At 39.2% G+C, this 18,135-nt stretch overlaps 1 protein-coding gene across 6 annotated transcripts in view; it reads right to left on the bottom strand.

Moving 5' to 3' along the window:
* GRAMD2B (GRAM domain containing 2B) overlaps nt 1-13,933 on the bottom strand; it is a 46,492-nt gene extending 32,559 nt beyond the window's left edge. For 4 of the 6 annotated variants that reach the window (XR_012052829.1, XM_072921948.1, XM_072921949.1 and 1 more), the window contains exon 1: nt 13,722-13,933. Coding sequence is in view for 5 of the 6 variants with exons in the window: in XM_072921948.1 (XP_072778049.1) it covers nt 13,722-13,846 (125 nt within the window). In the remaining variant the exon portion in view is untranslated. Of the gene's footprint in view, nt 1-2,388; nt 2,700-13,721 lie in introns of those variants that run through there. The other 2 variants (XM_072921951.1, XM_041711190.2) reach the window with 2 other exon arrangements.
* Nucleotides 13,934-18,135: the final 4,202 nt, after the last annotated feature.

The following is an 18,135-nucleotide window of genomic DNA, read 5'->3' as shown; positions in this document are numbered from 1 at the left end:
CCGTCCACAAATTTTTTATTTGCTTGGAAGGAGCTCCACATAATGACAAACTTTTGGCACATTACCATTTTGGGTCTGCATAATAACAGTGCCCATCTTCCCCAGAGTTACAACTCACAGAGCTCTACTGGAAACTTTTCAAATATATAAGTATCACTAAACATGCCAGAGTAGCCCATTTTCTGAATCAGTATGAAAATACTTAAGTCTTCTGAATCACTGTTGGATAAATACGACCTTTGAAGTTTCTAATCTTGAAACACTCAAGAAAAACTAATACAAAAAAAACCCTGAAAAAAACCCCAAAACCCAAAACAACCCAAAATACTTTTACAGCTTTGGTCCTTCAGATGCACCTACTCCCCAGGGAGCCTTTATGGCAGCAGTAGCATATTAAGCTATGAAGTTCATCTCTAAACTGAACAACATTCTAAGCATACCTCCAGGAAGTAAAGGTTACTGTATACACATAAATCTCTACACACATGAATCTCTCTTCACCCTGAGTTTTGGAAAACACTAAAGATTCCAACCTCTATAACCTCGCTAATATTTTTTTTCAAATAGAGGTCTTCATGAGCTCTGTTAGTTGCATATTGTTCCCTGGAAGTACATGAGGGGAATGAAGCTCCACCAAATCACACTTATGTACAGCATCTTCTATTACCAAATCTTCAACAATTAAACTTCTAGCAATTTCATTTCTAGCTGAATTAAAGCCATGCTTCTGTTCTTGAGCTGAACAGAAGCTGAATCTCCCCTGTAACTTCACATTAGTCAAACCAAAGATACATGGCTTGTGAGGTTAACTCCCAATCAAATGAACACAAGAGATTCTAAGACAAGTTTCTCAGTAAAATGGGGCTGGAAAATAAATTCCAATTTTGTTTACAAAAAAGCAAATGCTTCAACAATTTTCTAGTTTAAGACAAACCTTTTCAAGTTGGTTTTTTTTTTCCTCTCCCAGTCTTTCCACCCTCCTGCTGTCAGGCTACTATTGCTGAACACTATATCTTAAAGTGTGACACACTGCCTAGCTCTTCGCTGCATGACACCTACTGAACAGCAAAAATTGATAGCTAAAAAAAGCTAGCGAGTCATAGTGAGTAAGATTTCTCTGTTTATCACACTGACTAAGACTGACCTTGCTTCTAAAACTGTTAACTGATGAAGGACTGAAAGACTGAACACCTGGGAGCAAAACAAATGGTCAGTTACCTGCTCATGTTCAATGCCTCCGAGACCAAGCTTTCCATATACTATCTTGGGACTCCTAGTTCTGCTTTCAAGAGAAAAATCAGATACAGATCTTGTATCTGTAGTTAACTCTTTTTAATTTCTTTTGAGAAGAAAGCCCCACATGTTTAGTTTCTTGTTTCACAGATGCTTAACTTCTCAAAAACCGCCCTTGGGACTGCCAAGACCCATGTGAATTGGGAGGCTGGTATGGAAACAGACAGCTGCTTGTTTTCAGCAACATTTTCACGTGATGCTCATTGCCATGGCTCACAAGCAACTAAAAAACTTGAAATATCTGCAGGAAGCAAGAGACAAATGCACGAGTGAAACTTTAACTCTGGAAGTTCTCAGTCATCATCAGAGGCTGGCAAGGTCAGCAGCCTCAGGGGAGTCCTCCCACCCCTCTGAGCACTCTGACTTCCCTACCTTCCATCAGTTAGTCCAAGAAGACAGCCTTTACCAGCCAGCAGGGCCACCTCTTCCTCATGAAGAACATTTCCAATCTCTTCACCTGCTCAATTTTTACGGTACTTCTCAGGTTAAAAAGCAGAAGTTTGAGTATGACTATAGCCACGCTGGGCTTGCCCAGTGGGGAACTATGCCAGGACCAGTAAGTGGCCACCATCCTTCTCCTGAGAAGGGACATCCTCTGATTTCTCAGACATCAGCATGAACTCCCATTTTAATGTCTCTTGCCTGTATTAAACTTTGTAAACTTTCGACAAAGTTCTGGGTTTTCCTGACACCCAGAGGAAAGAATTACAGCTTCCCACAGGAGCCCGTGCAGTTTAACATAAGCGATTAAGCACAATTACTGTATTTAAGTGCCACGGGACAGAAAGACTTCCAGGCTGTTGGGTGAAATTACTAGAAGCGATATTTATACGCCTTCCTCCTAAAACTATAACTTCGCAGTTCAGCTGAACTCGAGCGCAGGTCTCGGCTGAGCGGGGGTGTCTGCGCTCAACTTAAGCCTGGAGGCGGAGCCCCCTTGTTGACTCTTCCCGGGCATCTTGCAGGCCGCCGCCCCTCACAGCGCGGCCCCACACCGGGGGCTCCCCCGCCGCCCCCGCCCGCAGCCCCCGCGGCCCCGGCGCTGCCCGGGCACGGCCGCCGCGGGGCCCCTCTCCCGGCGCGGGCGCTACTCACAGCCGCGGAGCGCCCCTATTCTCCCGCCGGCCGGCGGCCCGCGCTGCCCTCGACTCCTCCGCATCGCACCGCTGCTCGGTCATCAGCACCATCGGCACGGGCAGCACGACTCAAGGCACTCCGCCACCAGTGGGCCAGGTCGGGCCGCCCGCTCCGGCCTCGCCGCCCCGCCCCGGGGCGGACCCGCCGCCGCCGCCGTTCGGGCCGGCAGAGCCGCAGCCGCCACAAACCGGTTGGGCCCGCCTGGCCGGGCCCGGCGCCGCAGAGCTTGTGAGGGGTGCGGCGCCTCGCTGCCCGTGAGGCTGATCCCTTACGAGCTTTAAATTATTCAGTCGAGACGCTGTCTCGTGAGACGCCGGATCCCGCCGGCTCCAACAAAACCCGTCCTTAATGTTTTACACGGGGGTACGGGAGATAACGCGGTTTAACACGGGCGGAGTCCCGGGGGGAAGGTGGCGGTGGCCGGACCCTGTTTTGTCAGTGCGCTTCCCCGGTGACTCGTGGAAGCAGGCAGTAGTCCAAATACTGATAACTGGCCTCAGGACTGCTCTACTAAGGTGAACTGAAATGACTAGCTGGTATTTCCATCTGCGGCTTTACATCTTGAGCAGACAAGTAGGTGGTTACACTTCCTTTCTCAACAGCAGCACCCCATGCTGCTTTGTACAGAAAAAAACCCCACAAAACCACTGAAGGTAATGTTGGAAGGGACCAGTGGGTCCAGCATTCTGGCTCAGACAGGACTATTTGAGAGTGTATGGCGCAGGAGTGTGTTCAGATGGTACTTGAATATCTCCAGCAAGGGAGATTCCACAACCTCTTTGGGCAACCTGTTCCAGTGTGTGGTCACCTGCAGTGTACAAAAATTCTTCTCATGTTCAGGTGGAACTTCCTGTGCATCAGTTTCTGCCCTTTGCCTTTCCTATTGCTGGGCACCACTGAGCAGAGTCTGGCTCTGTCCTCTTGGCATTGATGAGGTCCTCACTCAGTCGTCCCTTCTTAAGGCTGAAGGTGCCCAGCTCTCTCAGCCTTTCCTCAGACAAGAGATGCTCCAGACTCTTGATCAATTTAGTAACTCCCTGCTGGACGTCTTCAGGAGTTCCTGGTCTTGTATTGAGGAGCCCTGTATTGGACAGAGCACTCCAGATGATGCCTCACCAGGGCCAAATAGAGGAGGAGGAGGAGCTGAGGAGGCCTCTGCCCCTTCACCTGAGTCATTGAATGAATGGATAAATTAAACAAGACTGGGCTCACTACCGAGCCTTGGGGGACACCAGGAGTGACCAGCCTCCAACCAGAGCCTGTGCCACTGATGTGGGATCTGTTGTTCAGCCAGTTCTCAATCTGCCTCCCTGTCCACTCTTCCTGAGTTTGCCTGTTGTTTGCATTGTTAGAGACAGTGTGAAAAGCCTTAAGTCAAGGTAGACAAGATCTGCTGCTCTCCTCTCATCCATCCAGGTAGTTGTTTAGTTGTGGAAGGCAATCAGGTTGGTCAAGCATGATTTGCCTTTAATGAATCCATGGTGACTGCTCCTGATCACCTTATTTTCTTCCCTGTGGATAGAGGTGGCCTCCAGAATGAGGTGCTCCATCCCCTTTCCAGGGACTGAGGTGAGGCTGACTGGCTGATAGCTCCCTGCACCCTCCTTCTTGCCCTGTCTGAAGAGTGAGATGACATTTGCTTTCTTCAGTCCTCAGGCACCAAGCCTGATTTCCATGACCTTTCAAAGATGAACATAAGGAACACAGCTATGATGTCCATCAGCTCTCTCAGCACTTTTGGAGTGTGTATGGACCTGTGTATGTTGAATTTGCCTAGGTATTCTCTAACCCAATCCTTCCTGACCAAGGAAAAGTCTTGATTCCAATATTGCTTTACCCTGATCTCCTGGGTCAGAGATTCCTGAGGGCTGGTCTTGTTAGTGAAGACCAGTGGAAAGATGGCATTGAGTAGCTTTGCCTTCTCTGCATCTTATTACTTTTCCTTTTATTACTTATGTATTTAGAGACATTCTTCTTTTTGTTTTTGACATCTTGGTCCAAATTTAATTCCAGATGGGCCTTGCCCTTGTCTCATTTCTACTAACAAGACAAAATGATCTAATACAGTGTAGAAAACCAGAAAGCTGGCTTACCCTGGCTTTCCTTGGGCCTGTGCTGGCAGAGCTGTGGGGCAAGTTGAGTGGCTTCAGGAAGGTTAGATTTAAGGTGGCACTAGGCACAAGTCATCTTGCATGGCAGGCACTAACTCTGAATGTACATATGAAAAATGCTTTTACTAGGTTAATAGCCCAGTTAGGTTTCACTTTGGTGAAATTATGTTTTAATAAAGCTTGAATGGACTCTGTGGTTGTAAGTATATAATCAAAGGAGAGAAAATCCTGGGATGAGAGTTCAAAGTAACATGTCTAGGCAAAGGTCTGTTTTCATGTTTTAATAAAATTAATAATAGAATAACTTCCTTACAGCTGACTATTCACATGAGCTAAAGGGAGAATATGTACAGTAGAGTGCTTTCTTTTAGTGAATATCTGTGTAGGAGATAGATACTAATGTACATTTCAGATTGAAAAGTGTATAAGGCAAATTAATCACCTTTGAATATTTAGAAATATTTAGAAATAAGTTTTAGGTATTGTTACAATACTTTCGGGACATCAGTGATAAGAAAGAGGTCTTAATGGTGAAATGCCTCAAGACTGCCATAGTTGCTTGGGTACAAAGATCCTGCAAAAAATGTGAGATTGCTGTATGAATTTTGCTTGACCATGTGGGTTTGATTTGTTCCAGTACAGGAAAATTTAAAGACTATGTGCTAAGATGCATAGAATGGAAGACATTTAAAATGGCTGTATTTGTATATGGGAGACACCATTAACTAATGTTCATGTAGTATTTAACATAAATGCAAAGGCACATGTGGAAAAGAAATGAGATTTAATTTACAAGGGAGATTATTCAGCCTGTTTGGCCCTGTACTTTTGAAACATTGATTGCTGCTATTCTTCCTTGTGCCCTGGGTGCACTTGCCACTGCTTTGCAGAGCCTCTCCTACCTCCTAACACCAGACGCAACCTGTGGCAATATAACAGCAGCTTATTTATTCAACCATAATGGAATAGGAGCCGTTTCAGCTGCCTGGACTATGAGTAGAGCTGGAACTGATGGGCTGGGGAAGGCGTCATGTGTTCAGTCCCTTTCCTTGGATGCAGCAACCTATGTGAGGTTTTAGGTACCCTGGGGGTTGTCCTTGTGTAAGTGTGCACTAACAAGGCATGGACGGGAGAGGTTGAATCAGTAGAAAAAGTGATTGCCTATCCCCCATCGTGTTTTTGGAGGCTTTTAATTGCACTAAAAATGTATTTGATAATTTAGTCCTAATTTTGAGGCGGACTTGTGGTTGAAAAATTCCTGTGTAACTATCTGCAGTTCAGCAGAAGTTCTAGGTGAGAATCTGGCTTCTAGATATTTGAATAAATAAAATTAACTTTCTTTTGAGTGCTTAGATTTTCAGTCTGTCAGGTGTAACCACCTCTTTAAGAGATAAACGCTGCCATTGACTGTTCTGGTCATTCATTGCCAGAGGTTCCTGTCTTTAGCTCAGTGGTGGAAAAACTAGAGAGGAGTTGCTTGGTCCTGGAATGCAGTCTCTCTTGTAGTTTCATCTGACTCCATTCTCAGGGTGTGCACAGCTCTCTGATTTAAATAAATCTGTCTAGTCATTTAGTGAAGAAGAAACTTATATTCAAATAAATTGATGCCTAAAGCTTCGGCACTAAAAAAAAGAATCCTTTCTTAGTTATTTCTTCCACATCGTGATATCTTAACTTGTCAGAGACTTCTGACAGATTGGTGATACACGTGTCCTTAGTCCAGTTTGCTTTTATCTGATAATGACAGTGGAAGTAGTAAGCAATGAACCAGGACTATAGCTTGTGGGTTTTTTTGGGATTTGAAAAAGAAACCCTGTGGCCAAGCTCTGTCAAACTGTACATGATGCAGTTAACTCCAGAGTAAGAGGGGACTCTCCTGAATGGTAAAAGCTCTGAATACCAGGATTCTCGGGAATATTCAGGGAGGAGTGCCTTATATTAAATAAGCAAATGTGCAACTGCTCATGTGAGTAGAATATACTTGAAAACCATATGATTTTATCATGATCAAGTCTTACATAAAAAGGAAAAAAAAGCACAAAGGACCTTTTACTGAACTGTGATAATTTCTCATATATACTGATAAAGACAAGCAAGTATTTGAAGATCAAGCTGTCACCAACAGATTTGTTGTGAGAAAATCTGGGTTGTGTTTTTCTCTAACTGCTGAAGGGCAGACTGGGGAGAGAAAGAGAGTAATGTACTATAAAGTTACTTTTTAATGCCTGAAAACTGGTGATGCTGTATAGACAAAAATTCACATGTTCCTGCTCTGAAGAATATATTAAACCTTAGAGAGGATTCAGGGTTTTCAGTAATTAGGACCTTCAACATTATGTGTAACACAGCAAGAATAAAAAATTACAGGTGGAACAGTAGGAAAAGTTTTCTTTGCAAAATAAAAAGATTTCAGATACATATGAAATCACAGAAAAGCAGAATGGGGAGAGACTCACTGAGTCATTTAGTTAATTCCCTGTCCCGAGATAAGGCCTGCTATTCCTGCGTCACTCCTGGCAAGACTCGTGTCTAAAAGTCATCAGCATGTTCAGGCCACCAATTCCAGTGTTTGCTGGGACATCCAGGGGATGTCCTCAATGTGCAACATGGTTTGGAGTCCTTGTTACTGAAATCTAAAGCCATGACTTCTTAATTTATTAAATATGAAGAACAGTGAAAACCTGTCTCTTGCTTCTCCCCATTTTCATTTTATCTTTAGTCTCAGATAAAACATATAAAATCTGAATTTGGACTTCTCTTCTAGGTTCAGGTATTTTCTGAAGTATGATCCTCCATACTCAATGCCATTAGTTTTATGAAGGCTGTATAAAGAGGAGTTTAAAAGATCATTTCATCTGTCCTGTACCACTGGTCATATTTTGTGGTAAAGTGTTTGTGTTTCACAACGGGTGAGGCTGGCTCAGCTTTAGTATTCAAGCACTAGGACCTAATGAAGGTTTTATAAACGTTAGCTGAGATGCTGTCCTCTAGTAAATCAGCAGCAAATTGTAAGACTTGATTAAGTATGACCGTCTACATATCCTTTGTGCATTTTGCTAATTTTTTTTTTTTCTTTCCCATCTGTTTCCTTAATTTATCAGAATAGTTATGAATCATATCTGGAAGGACATGAAGCAAGAAACAGTAAAAGATCCTAATGAGACATGCCGGAGAGGTCAGTATAAAAAGTAGTGGCTTAAAAAACTGCTACCCATACCTAGAGATTCATGGCTAGGACATTGCTGTTGAATGATGAAAAAAACAATTTATCTGAAAATAGACAGTGTTATAGGTTGTGTTAATCAACAAGGTTTATCTCAGTACAATCATTGTAGCTGTTCATAAAGTATTTCTCAGTTTATCTGGCAAGTATCAGCATGCCCAAATATGAGGGAAATTCCTTGGAAAGAAACAAAGCAGAAAGTGAGTAAAGTGGTTACAAGTATTTTGTGTACTTTGAGCACATTTCTCTTCAGTAGAGAGTTCTTCTGTATTTCTTTGCAGGTGTAAAAATATATTAAGAGACACAGCTTCAATAGTGCCTGAACACAGGTACTTTTGCCTAATAGGTCATTGTATATGTCTTGTCTTCAGTTTTCTTTGTGATATTCTGCATTGGTAGGATTCTGTGAAGGCTATGCAAATGTCTTGGAAGCCATTAAGTGTTGAAAGACCTGCTAAGTCCTTATAGTTGAAATGTGATAGTAAAGCAGTCTTATGTTAGATACTATAGAAATATGAGCTCTGATAGTATGAGACACAAACTAATAGACACTTGGAAAGATGTTGGAACAGGGAAAAGATTCTAATTTCTATAATACACACAAGTTATCCACAAATCAGAGTGAAGCCAGCTTGTGAGATGCACACTACAAAAAACCCCAAAACAGCTAGACTTAAAAAGGTGGAAGCATTGGAAGAAGTTGCCCAGAGAGGCTATAGACTCTGTCTTTGGAGGGTACAAGACCCAGCTAGACAAAGCCATACCTAATTTGAGCTGGAGTTAATGATACTCCTGACTCAAGCAGGAATGTTCAAAACCCTTTTCAAGTTACTCAGTTTACCTGAAGTATGCTCAAAACAGGTGAAGCCAAGGTCCAAAATAGTCTGTGGACACAATAACTAGGGCCAGAAAACAGTGAATGATGTGATTTTGTAATGAATGAAAAGCAGTTTTGGCCAGTTGAGTCTTGTTCCTTGCCTGGATTAAGAATTTAATAATTTATTTGCTTTTAGAAGTTTGAGACTACTTTATAGTAGTATAGTAGTATAGTACCCATCTCAGGTAATATTTTTCTTCTGAGCTGTTTACTGGAAGTCTTATTTGACTATCTCTTCCTATTTTTTTGTTTAAGATAGCCTGGATTACTGTATTGGTTGAACCCCACTTTGGACAGGGCAGTGCATGGGGCAAATGAAGTAAGCTGGGCTGAAAGCTGAGAACTTATCACAAATGGTGGAGAATGCCGGGACTGTTCCTTGTGGCTCCATGCTGAAACAACTGGGTGAATGGGACTGTGCTACACTCATGCTGTAATACCCAGTAGGACAAAGGTGAGAGACTGCCACACGAAACTTCTGGAGTATCAGTTATAGGTTGTCAGCCCACCTCTCAGTGAGCATGTAACACTTTGCACAGGTACTCATCAGTACATTTACTGCCATTTTAGGACCAATGACTTTCAAAATGACCCGTGTAGAGTCACAGAAGACACACTACATGCTGTGAGCCTCACCACTGTCTTACTGTGCCTTGGTGATCAAAAGAACAGTATGGGATGGAGGGTTAATGGAAAAACACAGTATAACTTTTGGAATAAAGGCACGTTCATCTCGCTCCAAATTCTTCATGGCAACTCTCTTACATACTGGAAAAAGCAACCTTGTGATGTGTTAATGGTTTGGTTTTACCAGCTGTGAGAAAGCACTCAGCCAGTTGGCACTTTACTGAAAAATATGTCACTGTATCCTTTTAGCTAATGATAAAAAAATAAAGAGCAGTTATGGCATATTTTCATGCAGTATATTGGCCTAGATGCCTCATGAATGGCAATGCTAACATATTAGAATATTGTGATGCCTAGATCTTATAATTTAAAATGATTGTATGAAATCTCATGGCAGCAAAATCCGCTTTCTCAATTTATAATTTAAAGAAGATATTTCCATTTTTAATAAAAAATATATATGTTCTGTGTTAATATATTGTCCAGCTGTGCTAAAAAAGCTAAATGTAAGTATTGCTTATTCTACTCTGGTGAGTCACATTAGCTTGGTTTGTCATCCTCTGATTATAAATGTCCAAGGAAATCCTGGACAGTATCCAAATGTGACATCTCTGTATACAGGTGACTTGGACAAAAATTTCAATCCAAATACAGCTGTATGTTTACGTTATCAAGCAGATGATGTGTATCTATTGAACAAGGCGCATGCATATATATAATTACTCAATAATGGAATATATGTGGGTCCTTTTTGGAACCACATATACCTGAGTGCATGCAAACATTCATGACATGTGTAAATATGGTGATAATTTTGTTGAAAAAGACCTTTAGTCATCTGGCAGTCTCTGAAGTGCAGCAGTATGGCACATTAAGTATGTAAAAAAAGAAAACTGTCTTGTTTGAGTATAAATTTAATCTTCCACAAGAAAATAGAGTGCTCAGACTTTCCAGAAGGTTAGGAAAAGTTTGTTCTTAACTTTAGAAAAGGAAGGTTATAAAAAAGGAAGGAATACAAGATAATGTGAAAGAATTAATCATACTATCAGTTTTCTCACAGTCTTTATATCAGATGAGGTTTTGAATAATAAGCTATTTGACTGTGCTTATACAGTTATTGTTCTATCTCATTTAGAACTAGGAGTTATGTTACTCTGGGGGAAAAAGAAACCAAAACAAGTGCAAATATGTCTTCATAGTCAAGCCAGTAAGGTTGAATGCCAAAGCCGAAATGCAAGCCATTGAGCAGTAAGGTGGTTGCCAGTGTTTCAGGTGCTCATAATTGAGCTATAAAAACAACCTGCCTTTTAGAAGGTGGTATGTGTGCCTATCTTTTTAACATGACTTCTTAAATTAGTCTGAGCTAAGCCTCAGTCTTACAGCATTACACTGGAAGATTCTGAGGGGTATAATTTCCATGCAGGATTTCCTTTATAAAAGCTTTCTGTCAAAAACTCTTCATAGAGAAAATCTGGATGTAAGGTTCCTTTTTTTGTGTTCAAACAAAAACCTGTCTGTAATTAAACCATCTTTAAAGTTTATGTTACTGGCTGTTACAGAGTTTTTCCGTTATTTTTTTGTAAGCAAAAGATAGCTAAATATTAATGCCAGATCACAGATGCAAAATGTGAGTGCTGTATTTACTGTATTTGTGTATTGTAGTGCCCCAAATGAGCTGCCAGGTCAGGACTGGAGTCAAGAACCCTTTTGATTTCCATTTTGATGAGATATTTAGAAAACAAACCTCTCTATGTTCTGTAATTTTAAAAACATTGTTCTGTAATTAAAAAAAAATTGTTTGTAACTTTCACCTAATATCAATGTTACTGCCAAATGCTGATTTTTTAAAGCATTTAATATATTACCTGCAATATGCAATTATTGCTAAGATTGGCCTAAACATACGTAACATTATGACTTCACAGAATTGGTGGTCTAAATTTCTGGTCTAAAAAACAAATTTTCTCGTGTTCAATATGTTTAATTTTTTTTTTTTTTTTTTTTTTTTTTAGGGTCACTCAGGAGATTATTCAAAATCAAAGCCTTAAGATTTTTCTAAATTTTAGGGGAACTGGATACTCATATCATAGGGATGGGCTCCAGATGGGAGCTTGAGATCCCTGATTTTTTAGCCCATATTTTGTTCTGATGTTAGAACAACTCTATACATTCATGCTGAAAAAATGCTACAAAACATTTGGCCAGTACTTTTATAAATACAAATTTCTGATTGATAATGTATGGCTGACACCTCAGCTTTAGCTCCAGAGTCTGAATTTCCTTTTGAAATCAGTTTTGCTCTATGTCAGGAATAACATGCTGCCATAATGATAAACTTTCTCCTTTATGCAATGTTAATAAGTCCCTGATTTCTGCTAAATTCCTAATCATCCATGTGCCAATTACAGTGAGGTGAAAACAGATGTATGTAAAAACTTAGGCATATAGTCAGTTTTTCTCCTCAGGCATGAATAATTAGAATGAACAAGAAGGATCATTAATATAGTAAATTTTCTTTGTGGGTGAATCTTCATATATAGAAAATATGCTCCAAATAAATAAGACTGTATGAAAATAGTACCTAAAAATGCAGAGCCTGCATTTACTTTTTACAAAAGCAATTTCCGTGATTTTTCATGGGGCTCATTTTCAATAAATGTATCATGACTGTGACAAACACATGAAAAGCAAGTTTGGTGAGAGCTCAGTCTGTCTAGCTTATTGTGTGCTATTGTGCATCCTCCTTATTAGATTGTCTAATATTTGCAGCCTGCTACTCCATCTTTGCTATTGAGAGAGGTTTGGTTTCACAGCAGGGTTTTATGATCATATTATCCTTACTGAACCAGCAGCTGAGTAAACTGGTTTTCTAGAAGGCCTGCTCCAATCACTCGATGCTTGGCAGGCAGGTTGATTATTGAGAAATTGGGGGTAAAGGACCTGTTCTTTGTAAGGCCTGGTCACATTGCCCCTAGAGCATATATGGCAACATTTTGTGTACTGGTTACTTAGTGGTAAATAAAAAAGTAGATATATCTGTCTGCTAAGTGTTCCGGACAGGGCACGGAAAATTTATATTTTCCAAATTAGGAAGTGGTTAAAAATCACTAACTTGTGATTTTTAATGCCAAATACCACTGTATATACTTATGTCCCACACCTAATTGCAAAATGAGATCAAGAGGCATATGAAAAGTCATGTGAATTTTTTTTTTTTTAAAACAAGCTTGAAGTTATTATTTCTAGATAAGAGTCTTTGAAATCTCTAATTAAAACTTAAAATTTCCGATTCTCTATTATCTGTTCAAACTGTTAGACATTATCTCTCTGTCATTTGAGTTGGAAGAAAGGATGATATGCATATATAATATTAAAAATCCCTAATAATATTTCAAAAGAGAAAAATTAGGCCAACAGTCTCTTTTATAGTAGTGACCCAATTAGTGATAAGATCTGTCACCCCATATAAAGAATTTGTGCACAGCCACAAAGAAATGCAATTCAGCCACACAAAGACTATGTAGAGGTTCCAAATCACTCTTCAGGGTTGTTTGGCACCATGCAACAATTAAGGACCAGCCCTTGGCAAAGAATTTTCAAGCAGATTAAGCACCAATAAATGTCTAATGATATTTTGAATAGCTTTTTAGGCTATTTTATTCATGATGGGTTGACAGAAGTACTGTGGATGTTTGCTTGTCTTGCTCCTGCAGTAGATGAAGAAGGATAAGCACTGAGTGCCAGTAGCCCTCTGATATTGCCTTCCCTCATTTTTTGTGCTAAAATGTACATGATTTCTCCAGAACTCTGTGTTGCAATAAATTCCACCATAGAGGGGATTTGCAATTCAACAAGTCCACCCTTTCAAAGTAGGAAAACAGATTTTCCCCTAATTTTTTTTTTTTGCAATGTTCTATCAGGAAACCCTTTACTAGTATTCATTTAGCAAGTTTTCTACTTCCTTGAGTATTTCTAGTGAGTAAGGTGGCACTTACCTTGAAAATTAGTTTAATAAACATTATGAGGTTCCTTTAGGCCAAAACACATATGAAAATATTTTGTTAAACTCCCTGATCTAACAAAGTTTACATTTGTTTTGTACAGAGATCAAATATTATACATATTTGGGTGAACCCATAGATGTCACTTTAAAACTTGAGTTTTGTTAGTATATAGTGTTATAGACATTCAAAGCTCTATTTCAGTGTGAATAGATAAGGGAGAAGAGAACAATACCCTTCTGCCTTCCGTCACAAGTTTCTCCTTTACAGTACTGCTCCCCTTCCCAGTGCAATCAGTAAAATACATGAAATTACCATCTCTGTGTGCATTTCCTTTCTATATGAAATACCTTATCTAGGTATTTTCATTAGTGCAATTGTCCCAGTGCACTTCTCTGTTGTTCCCCCCATCATCAAGTGCATGAAAAACACTCAAATATATTGGGTTTTACCTTATAAATACTGATCCAACACTCTCCATAGGACTGGCTGGGGTGTCATTACTTGATTTTTGGAAGCTGTTCTGACTTTCAGAAAGAGGAACGGAATCATCCAAGGAGCTTCGTTTTTTCAGCATTTTAATGGAGCTAACTGCAGACTTAGGTAAGTTCAATTCTACGGTGATCTGTGAAACACACAGCCTTTCTCTGCTGTAGGAAGTGCTGTCTTGGTGTGACTCCAGCTCAAACTGGGTTTAAAAATCAGTTAATGAGTAACGTAGTGTTGTGACATCATAAGGGAGTTTTCTTTTTTATCTGCAGCACTTCAGAAGTTTACTTGAGAACAACAGTCATATCAAATCTAGGTGAACGGTGTCATTGAAATTTCATTATACATAACAATAACTTGTTTGGATTAGTTGAGGAGTGTAAAACAAGAACTCTATTTCAAATGATGTTTTGCTTTCAGGTTTGTACCTAAAACTGAAGCATTTTTTGTCATAAATTACACTTTATGATCTATCTAAGCATCCAAGTTTGAATAACAAATTTGTATATGTTTAAGAAGTGACTATATCCACCTGTTGTGAACATGCCAAAATTATTATATTGCGCTTCTCCAGTGACAAGTTCATCCACATGTGTGCATGTAGTGCTATAAAAGTCAAATCATTGCAGTTTAGTTTAAATACAGGCAGTCTTTTAATTCTCAATGCATAGGAACCCAAACAGGACAAAACCAGTTGGTCTAACGAGTTTTTCATAAATTGGCAAACATTAACTACAAACTTGCATAGTTTTATGTTTGTTGAAGATTAATAATTAGGTTAGTGAGTGAAATAATCAGAAATCTTTCTTTATATTGCAAATCCTCTTATAGTACTGATATAACATCCAAAGCATTTAGAAATTTGGTTAAACTTCATCTTGGACCTGCACGGTAATAAAGATTTGTCAATGAGACTGACCAAAGATGTTTAATGTAATACACTCTTTCTGTTCTCAGCATAAAAAAAAACCCCTGTGAAACAGCACAAATTCATTTGGACTATTCACAGGTTTTATTTGTAAATGCAAAGACATCTAAGCAAACTGATGTCTTTTTCTATTTTTAAATTTCTTTTGTTTCTGGTTTCTTTCATAACTAAATACCTAGACTTTTTTAATACAAAATTTGCTTGTGATCAGTTAAGCAAATTGTAATGAAATCTATAAATGTGTGAAACAGTAACTACTGAAATACAAGATTTGCATAATAGCTATGAAAGGTAAAAATTAAACAGCTACTTTCTTGGAAGCAAAAATTCCAAATAAATGGGAGAAGACTTAATAAAAAAGCAAAAAAAAAAAAAAAAAGCTTTTCATTGTCTTTAAGTACTCCCCATAGAACCTGTACTTGAGCTGTATTTAAGCTACTTGGATTCTGAACTAATGCCTCCTTGAGTCACTATGCTGTACATGTTTGGTTTTCTGCTAAATAGGCCTTTTTGTTACTCTGCACTTGATCCTGTGTGATCATAGGCTGGAAGCACAGGGTTTCTTAACTAGGCAAAGTCTCTCTACATTATTACTCTTCCATGAAACAAGTGATACAACCTTCAACAAATTAAAAATTGTGTTGTTCATATCTATTCACTTAGGATAGGAAGTCTATTCTTTTCAAAGAAAGAAACATTCTTAAAACTGTTCAGAAAACTTACATGACATAATGAGCTTGTAAATCATCAATATGACTTATTTATCTTTGAAAGCAGTCTATTTGTACAATAAAATGTATGAAACCCCTTCATTACGAATCAGAATGGCAGCTATGTTCTTTCTCTATGTTAAAGAGCAAGTACAGTGAGAGGGCAATTAAATTTTTCCCTAAATGAGTAATTGCAGGAACATTCTTGGCAAGGAAAAACTATGGCACGATTCCTTCCTCCAATTTTATGCATCTTTGCTATTCTACAAAACAGTCAAGTTTTGCAGTTTTGTTCAGGCTACTGTGCCTGCTTGTAAACTACTGTTTATCCATCCTATACCACAATAGCAAGTGGTAAGTGTATGTAAGTATGTTAGGCTTTTCAGCCTGCAATTATATGGCTTCTTGCATATGCCTGTACTGAAGGGCTTCTAGGTTTGCCATGCTACTGCAATGCTAACCAGGTCAAGGACTAGGCTGGGAAGTTAAATGCTCCCGCCTACAGCTGGTGTTACTGAACTAGTTTAGGTCAGCTCAGGTCTGACATAGAAGCACAGAATCATGTGAATCAAATCCATCCATAAATCTAATACTGACAATTCCACCTCAGGAGCTTTGTTGCAGTGATAATCAGCATTATAAATGGCCATGTGAAGAAAAACAGGTTTATGTGACAGCGCCCTGAGACTCTCACGGCTCTTGCTTATTAAGAAGTCTTGTCTGTCTTGAATGTTGCAGCAGTAACTCCCTGCATTGATGAAAAGAAGAGGAGTAGGCCTACAAGATGCATTTCTAGTGGGAACAGAAAGGTACAGTGATGATTGTGCTGTTACCTATGCTCAAGAGATGATTTTCTCTCCTTATTATCAGGCCCACACAAACTGAAGTTGATATGGATTTCTAGGGTGTCTACACAACTGTGATCTTGAGCTGTTTCGGAGATTGTTTTAGGGCTGAAAAATAGTAGATAGTTGGTTGTAGTCAGGATGCCAAAAGGGCTGACCTGATGGTATCTGTATAAATGATAAGACTTGGATTCATGCAATTTTTATTCTGTGTGGATCTAAGATGTATTATAATCTTTGGGATTGCCCTATTTTGATGCAAGGATATGAAAACCATGTAGTTTATAACCATTAGGCAAATTTAAAAGCAGTTATCACTCCATGTCTTTCTGATATTCATAAATATTTTCAGGGGAGGTCTAGATACCCACAGAAATGTCATCAATAGAGATGTGGGGCAGATACAGGACTTTTTGTAGCTGCTCACTTCAGACTTCTTAGCAGTAGTTAACAGACACCAGTATCTTTTCTCTTTCTGATGCGATGGATCAGGTGTGGGAAGAAGTTGATACTCCTGATGGTGTGGCTATCTGCTGTACATGGACTTGTCCCTAGAGAATTGTTCTTCATGTTCTGAAGAAACTGGTAGCTCAGTAGCTTGTAAGCTTGAGTAAATTTTTTTGCTCTGTGTCTTGCTGTCTCATACAATGAAAACAACTTTTCCCCTTCATTTCTTCAGTTTCCCTTAATTTAATCTACTTTTCTTAAATTCCATATTCATATTTGGCCAAATGTATCCTTATTTTTCTCAATTATCAAACTATGCCCTTTAGTTCTGACCTTTGTCACTGACACTCTGTTATCACTTACCTTCTAGACTGTATCTTATGGAGTCTAGAACTGTTGCAATTATTTCTGATAGACGGGCAGAGAGGGAAGAAATGTGGCTGGTGTCCTTGAACCTCATGCAATTTTATTTTCAGTCTGCAGCAGTTGTCACTTAAAGGTCAGAAATTAAAAGTCTGGAAAAATGTACACTTTTTTTTTTCCTCATTACTACTGTGGGGTTTTTGTTTGTTTGTTTGTTTGTTTGGGGTTTTCCATTAAAATAAAGTTAATTACTTCAGGAAAAGAAATGGTAGATTATTTTTGCTTTCTCAGTCCCTGAAGTATTTCTTCTGATGATAGGGATATATTCAGAAATATATCAACAATGCCAATTGTGTTACATACATTTTAAGCACTTTTGCCTTTACTAAATGGTCTCATGTTATGGGATAGGAAGAAAAAAGTGGTGAAATCTGAGTATTCAGAGCAAGAGATTTCATTTATGCTAGGAAGGACTTCGTGCCGTGTTGTAGGTGACTGCTAAGAAGCTGCCTAAATATTTCAAGTTGAAGTGATGATACAGGGAGATGCTGTTAGACAGAGTTTGTATGATGTCAGGAAGCATATTTTGAACAAAACATTCATTTTTATTACCATCCAGGAATGAACCAAATGAGCAATAAACCAGCTGTTGAACTTACGGCTGAAGGTCATACTAGTGACTTTAGGTGGTTGTGAATGTTATTATGTACAATCTTATGCAAGCTTACATCTTGTCTGGAATGTAGCTACAAAAGCTTGTAGATTTTTTAGTAAGGAGTGGGGAAATCGATGACTGGTCATTTTATCAGTTTGTTTTGAGTCTCAAAATTTACTGGCCTGTAAATTGGATTGCATAATTAGTCTGTTATGATCCCTGGAATAATGGGGAGCTGAGTTCTTGCTTTATGGGTTTAGCTCTCATAATTTTTGTTTTCTGAGGTATATGCAGCTGCTCTGATTTGGAGCCCACATTGTCTTTCATAGTTAGGATTGTCTCATTTTTTTTTCTGCTTGAACCAAGTCTATTCAGAAATCAATAATTTTTTTCCTCTTATCTGGACATGTGAAAAGTTCACCTTTCCAC

The sequence above is a fragment of the Taeniopygia guttata genome, chromosome Z (assembly GCF_048771995.1).
Source record: "Taeniopygia guttata chromosome Z, bTaeGut7.mat, whole genome shotgun sequence".
In the NCBI taxonomy this organism is placed as follows: domain Eukaryota; kingdom Metazoa; phylum Chordata; class Aves; order Passeriformes; family Estrildidae; genus Taeniopygia; species Taeniopygia guttata.
This window is presented reverse-complemented; position numbering and strand designations above follow the sequence as displayed.